The 7,500-nt window shown below is 40.5% G+C and overlaps 1 protein-coding gene and 1 pseudogene across 1 annotated transcript; one reads left to right on the top strand and one right to left on the bottom strand.

Annotated features, from left to right (window-relative positions):
* Positions 1–233: 233 nt before the first annotated feature.
* On the bottom strand, positions 234–917 carry LOC138005621 (uncharacterized). Its single transcript, XM_068851822.1, has one exon. It carries the CDS (start codon positions 915–917, stop codon positions 234–236), a length of 684 nt encoding a protein of 227 aa, XP_068707923.1.
* Positions 918–3,270: 2,353 nt separating this feature from the next.
* On the top strand, positions 3,271–5,228 carry LOC138005620 (histamine H2 receptor-like; annotated as a pseudogene).
* Positions 5,229–7,500: the final 2,272 nt, after the last annotated feature.

Raw genomic sequence — 7,500 nt, 5'->3', positions numbered from 1 at the left:
AAGTATCCATTGGGATCATAAATAGGGCCGACAATTGATAGCACTCCTCTTCTGGTTTGAAGGTCGATCGTGAAGCTTGATACGGAACTGGAAGCTGTCGCTTTCGACGCACTACATTACGCATAAAGCTCTCTCGATAGGTAGCGGATCTACCACTAAGTTCAGTTCCTTGATACCCTTCGCATGATCTTCCGCTGGAATAGCTTTGTCACAGATGCCTTGACTAGCTTTAATCAGAAGAGATGTATGGCTTCAGTAACGGTTGGCACAGATTTAAGCCCATCATCTACATAGAAATTCTTGCGTATGAATGTAGGTGCATCGGCACCGAATTCTTCTTCACCATTATCTGCTGCTCGTCTGATCCCAACGTGCGCACAAGCTGGGGAGCTGCTGGCGCTGAACAGATGAGCTTTCATACGGTACTCAACTAATTCCTTTGACGGGTCTCCGTTCAGCCACCAACAGAAACGCAATAGGTCTCTATGTTTTTCCCAGATCACAAACTGATGGAACATGCTCTTTACGTCCGTCCTTAAGGCAATACTTTCGTGGCGAAAACGACACAGGATCCCGAAAAGATCATTCATAAAATCAGGACTTTGCAGCAGGTAGTCATTGAAGCTGACACCATTGTACTGCGCTGAACAGTCAAATACTGCACGTATCTGTCCTGGTTTCTTGGGATGGTAGACTCCTGTATGAAGATTATAGTTAACTTTGCTGTCTTGTACTTCAAGACGAACAGCAGGGATTCTTTTTGCACATTGAGAAGTTAGGTCCCTTATAAAGGTCTGGTAGTCTGTGAAGAACTTCGGATTCTTTTTGAACTTTGCATTCAGTTGGTTCCATCTTTTTACAGCAAGCTGACGGTTGTTGGCAAGACACACATTGTCAGACTTCAAGGGAACTGGCATTTCGTACCGTCTATCAGATTGCGTCTTCACACCATTCTCCAGGATCCTCAGAAATCTCTCATCTTCCACGGAATAGGGTTTCTTCTTGTCACTTGTGTCAGTAAAGTCAGTTTCCAACACACGGAAATTTTCTTTGGGTCAATGATCTCTTTAGCCTTTGTAGAGAGAATGCAAATCCGCTTGGAATTTCTGACACTTCCTCTGACACTTCCTCTGTAGTCTCTATTCTCTATGTTACCTGACTTGCAGACTCTTCCGATCAGACACCAACCAAGAGGGGTTCTCAGAGCATACTATTTCCCTCGGTCGATAGCCTTTGGACGATTGTTACCATTCAAGATAGAGATCTCTGCGTCTGCATGGTATGGTGCTAATCTATCAGCAACACTGTTCAGATGTTGCCATTCTCTCGCAACTTCAAGCTTTGGAATTTGTGACCGATTGGCTGAAACATCTCCTCGGCTGAAGGCCACTGGCATCTTCACAACACATTCTCTGCGGTAATCCAGGACTTCCAATCCGGATATTTTGCTGGTTTTCACTCTTGCGTTCTACTCTTGCATTGTCGTCAACAGGAGTTCAGTTGATGGACCTTCCAGATTGAACTGTTTGCTCAAAGTGTGACACAAAACTAGCATTTGAATGGTCGTCAAGGACTGCATACTGCAAGATTTCTTTCTCTGGCTGACCCACTGGCCTGACCGATACTGGTACAATCAAGGTGTGATCAAATCGACCACCTTGGTCAGGAAGCATACATGCCCTCACACAATTGGAAACGACGACATCGACTTGTGATTGTCCCTTTTGAAGGCAGGTGGGGTGCATCCCTGAGCACGTTTTACACTTGGACCTTTCTTTGCAGTCTTTCACTTGGCGACTCTTACTGATTGCACAGCCCATACACAAACGTTCACGAAAGAAATTGTTACTCCTTTCGCTGAATGGCTTCTTGCAGAAATCTTGACAGTCATCTAACTTATGTCCTTCACCACAGAACAGATATTTGCGTGAGTCAGTAGGACAAGAACGCTTTTGTTTGTTTGTCTCCTTGGGGTTCGGTTCATGGTTGACACCACTCTTGCCAGATGTAGACAGTGAACTAGCCATATTCTTCTCATACTTTGGTTTCTGATTCCTTACAGGCTTTTGTGTGGTTTCTGTGATCATCCCTTCAAGTTCCGGAATATTCCCTCTTTCTACTGCCTCTCTGACAAATTCAGCAAACTTGAGAAAGGAAGGATAACTGGCTTCACCATTAGCGTGCCTCCATTGTTTAATTACATTTCTCCACTTGACTTCCAGATAGTAGGGTAGTTTGGCTAACAGCTTCACCTTTTCCTTTGGATAGTCTAAGATGGAAAGTCCTGGAATAGTTTCCCTTGCTGCTAAAACCTTATCCAGTAGGTCTGAAAACTCTCTCAGGCCAGAAGCATCCCAGAAGCATTATCTTGGGCCATTTCTAAAGCTGGTTAATAAAAGCTGTACTGACAACATTGCAATTTTCATACCTCTCCTCCAACACAGATTTGGCCTTTTGGTATGCATCTTCTGTTCCAATCAGAAGATAATGTTCTACAACTTGCTTTGGTTTACCTGCTACATGCTGATTCAAAAGGTTTAACTAGATATCAGGTTCACGTGGCCTGGAATCCACTAGGGCATTAAAGGCACTTTCCCATACAGTCTATTGTAGCGGGTCACCACTGAATACAGAGATTGAACGCTTAGGCTTGCAAGAGTCCCGGGACAAACAGCTGTTTGCTCAAAGTACTTTGTTACAAATTTGCTTCGGTTAGTTTGCCCATGCACCTTTCCAATGAGGAAGCTACCTTTTCCTAACCTTCACCGACGGAGTGTTCAAGGTAATGACCGGCATATACAGTCTGTGTTACAGCTCCTGGAGGGAATGAAGGTGCTGGGGCTCGCAAGCTACATGTTGTAGACTGCTGTGTTACCCACACTAGTACTTGTAGTCACAGTTTCTTTCGTGAACTACAGTCTGTTTTGTCAGTTTTCCCTGTCATTTTTAAACTGAAAAACTTTAATTCTAGAATGCGAGGCTTAGTTGATGTAATCAGCTGTGCACCGTATGTTTAAACAAAAATTTCTTTTTGACCAATCCAGGCACAGATTTACGATTCCTCATGTAATGGAAACAAATAGTTCCCAGTTCAATTTGCTGTTTTTAATTGTTTTTGATTTTCTAGGTAAAAGTCCATCTTGTTTGTATTTACAATACAGAAAAGCATTCATTGGAAAGTGAAAGCGAAATTGCAGAAAGGAAGGAAAGATATCGGTTCCGTCCGATATACTGTATACAGGCATCCGGTTTAATTAAATCCTCGTTAAAATGAGGTCCTTCATCGAACGGCAAAGGTTGACAACATCATTCAGTGTATTGAAGGGATATTTACAAAGGCTTGAAAGGAAAAAAGTTGATCCCCCACTTGTCTGAAGCAAATTTAGGTTTGGCGAGCACTTAATACAGCTGTCAGGTCTCTTCTTCCTTGAGCAAGGAATATTGCATAAAGCAACCCGGTACTTCACAGCAAAGGCCTTCGTATGGAGAAGTATGGCGGACAGTACCCGCAACCATACTCTAAGTTCCAGTAGTGGTATTTTAACGGAACCATTGGATACTTGGTATTGGATCATCCGTGGTATCATCGCTGTGCTGACAATCACTGGAAACGGCCGTCTCATCATTTATTTTATAACTTGCAGACGGCATCTGCGAGTAATTAACCAGTAACTGGTTCGTTTTATCCTTGACGATTGCAAACTTTTGCATCGGTTTGTTTGTCACATTAAGTGAATTTGCCTGCAAGTTTTATTTTCAATGCGACTGGTACTTGCAGATTGTATTTTATAACTTTCTGCTGTTTTCTTCAACAACGAACCTTTGGGCCATGACAATCGACAGATACATTTGTATTGTGCACTCTCTGAGGTATGCATCGTTGTTGACAAGCGAGCGAGTAATTGCAATGGTGGCCATAGCCTGGAGTTCCTCGTTCGCTGCAACATTTGTTCGCCTCCTTTGGTTTCAAAACGATCACTTTCAACAGAAGATCGAAAAATATTATCTAGTGGCTGTGGTTGTTTTATTCGGCATTGTTTCTTGCCTTGTACTAATTTTTGTTTTTTATTTATCTTCGTATTGTCTTTATTTCACGAAAAGTATCCAAGCAAATAATCACCCAATCAGTTGACATGAATCACAACTACAAACCAAAGGAGCTGAAATTTCGAAGCTGGCATAGGAGACAAAATTTGTCTACAAGCCTTCTTGGCTCCGTTATCTCGTTATTTGTTCCGTCCTTGTAACAGCCTTAGTGTCTCTTTATCGTTTTGCTTTACCTACAGGCTTTGCTCTATTTATGGGAGGCGCGGTGGCCTCATGTTTAGTGCGCTCGACTCTGGATCGAGTGGTCTGAGTTCGGCTCCTGGCCAGGGACATTGTGTTGTGTTCTTGGGCAAGACACTTTACTCTCACGGTGCCTTCTCTCCATCCAGGTGTATAAATGGGTACCGGCGAATTTAATGCTGGGGGCAACCCTGCGATGGACTAGCATCCCATACAGGGGGGAGTAGAAATACTCCTAGTCGCTTCATGCTACAGAAACCGGGGATAAGCGCCGGCCTGATGGGCCTTCTAGGCTCGTAGCAGACTTTACCTTTGCTCTATTAAACCGGTTCTCGTGAAAGTAGCGTACTTGTTCGTTTATTTAAACTCCAGCGTTAATTTCATCGTGTACGCATTGATCAAAAAAGATAATTTATTCGTATTGAAATTAAACGTATGTTCTGTTGTCGTAATTCAGTCGAACCGCCTTAGCCTACTTTCAGTATTGCGGAGAATATTCCATGATGGAGTAGTCGCTGACCTAAGGGGTAAACTGTTTTGTAACAGTGACTCCACGCATTAAGGCAACCGGGCTGGATAAAATTCCTGCTAAAATTCTTGAATTTTGAACGAGCATAGTTGTACCATGGTTGACTTGGGTTCCGTTTAACCTTAATTCATTCAGCGGGGAAACAAAATGGAACAATCTTTTTCGCAAATGATGTAAAAACGTTCATCGCTGCAAAGGAGGCGAATGGCGATTACATCTCAACACTACCAGGATATCATAAAACACTTAAGGACGGTGCCTACTATTGTTATTGCTCATACGTTCTGCGCATCTCGAGATACTCGGATTTCATAAGACTGCTCAAGTGTATATATTAAGGCTTGACCAATCTAATTATTATGCATATTTTTATTTGAAGGGAAGCATTTGTCCAATGTCCACTGAAACTTAGCAGAAAGTTTTTTATTGGTGTTGTTATTAAATTGCCAAAATATTTTGCATCGCATTTTGGTCACGTGACCTTGAAACAACTTTTAACGTTTACATCCTTTACTGAAAAATGGGGAACATTTATACTTCAAAATATTGAAAACGTTTGGCATAAACACGTTTAGTACAACTGTGCCTACCGAATGCCGCCTTTTAATGTGGTACTCCATATTTTCCTTTTAAGATATTTGGATGTTTATCATGTCAGGTGACCTATTTTCCTTAATTGTTCATTGCTCTTAACATGTGGACATGATTAAAAGGCGGTATGACAAAGCCCTTTCAAGGGGTCATCGAATAATCATGAAACAAGATTGATATAATGTAGCTGAATGTTCCCCATTTCTTGAATAAAAAATATAACTGGGATAAGTCGATTTCGGTCACGTGACAAAAATGTGGTACGGAACATTTTGGAAAAGTTATACCAATACCGATAACTAACTGCCTGCCAAGTTTCATAGGCCATGGACAAATGCTTTCCCTTGAAAGGTATGTTTGTTTTTTTCGGGTCACCCCTTTTTAAGTGTGCCTTTGTGGATTGATGGTGTTGCAAATTATTCGAAATTAAGCAATTTGATAACCGAGTTTTTTTCAAAGATGACAAGAATTTTAGCCATTCTGCATTTCAAGTGTTCTTTTATGGAAATGATTAATAGGTAGCCATAGTTGTTTTCATTAATGTGAGAGGAATTTTGTTCTTTCATGTAAATGATTAATATGTAGCCATATAGTTTTGCACGTCAGAAAATATTGGTTTAAAAATTCTGGTGTAAAATGTTTAAACGTTTATTGTTTAATGTTTATTTGGGAAACCAGCAATATTTCTTTAAGCTTAGCTCCTGTGCATTTAGGAGAATTTTGCGTTCTTGAGCAAATTTAATTTATGCAACAGTTATTTACAAACAAGGAGCCACTCAAAGGAAACCTCCACTAAAACAAAAAAATTATAACCTTAAACCACGGAACAACGCTTGTTGTAATTTTGGCTTTCAAATTTCCCGGGCGCCGCCATCTTGAATAATTATGACGAATCGGGGTTGCCTTATTGTTCCAGAACAAACGTTCTTAGGGTAACCAAGATACGTCACAATTATTCAAGATGGCGGTGCCCGGGAAATTTTAAAGCCAAAATTATAACAAGCATTTTTGTTTGAACAATTTTAATTGTAAACATTATGTTTTGTGGTTAAAAGTTATTTTGTTGTTTTAGTGGAGGTTCCCTTCAAAAAAGAAATATTTAGTGTTTCGTTTCTGGAATGGTAAGGGCGGGAGAAGAGAAAAACGGTTTGGAAAATGTTTTCTTTCTGCATTTTTCGCTCGTTTCAATCCAGTTTGACGTATATAATGATAGCTGTGGTCCACACTAGCGGCTACGCAGATATTCAAGTCAAGCATCGGAGTGATATATACTTAAGGCTGAGTGTTTATTTTTAATTTGCTTAGAGCTGCTTTTTTCGCTGCATTGCAATTTTTGGCATAAGACTTATCTTTAGAAGCTCTGATAAGGTTACACTTGCCTGGAGGACCTATAACTAGAACAGAAACAAAAGGAGAGCGAAAGAGAACGACAACGATAAAACAGAATGCCGGTAATAGCTCATACTTGTGGGAAGAAGTTACTCCTCAAATTCTTTCCTTGGGCACTAAACCGTTTGTTATTTTCAAATAGTGGTTTAATCGGTTTTTCCTTTGTTCAGGAATGAAAATCGAATTTTTATTGTCAAATGGAAGTAAAAAAACAATCATCTGTTCTCTTTTGGACATAAAGAAAAAGTTGATTTGTTTGTTTGTTTTGCTCTATAATGCGATCGAACAACTTGAATGCTTTTTAATCCGTTTGCCCAACTGGTTTCCTATCTGCCTCGACAGAGACAAGAAAACTTTGCCCTCATGTTATAAACACGTAATCGCAATGAGCTCTCGTAAAATTAGGGCAAAATTTCACTAACTTGTGTTTTCAGAGGTTTGTTTAAAACACCTAAACGTTATTTAAGTGTTTGAGTGTTGTTGTGGCTGAGGGAGTGCTTGTTTTCCTTTAAAACTCACGCAGTTCAAGAAAAATTCATCGCCGAACTGGTGAATTGCAAAGTAAATTTCACTCGAAAAACCGATATCGCACTCATCGCTTCCTGATTCATGCGATATCAGTTTTTAGCGTAAAATTTACCGTGGAATTCACCAGTTAGGCAATGAACTTTTCTATAGAGGAAAGCAAAGAAAATTCTTTAATT

The sequence above is a fragment of the Montipora foliosa genome, chromosome 6, assembly GCF_036669935.1.
Source record: "Montipora foliosa isolate CH-2021 chromosome 6, ASM3666993v2, whole genome shotgun sequence".
NCBI lineage: Eukaryota > Metazoa > Cnidaria > Anthozoa > Scleractinia > Acroporidae > Montipora > Montipora foliosa.
Note: the sequence above shows the minus strand (reverse complement) of the source record. Positions and strands in the feature narration are given on the sequence as shown.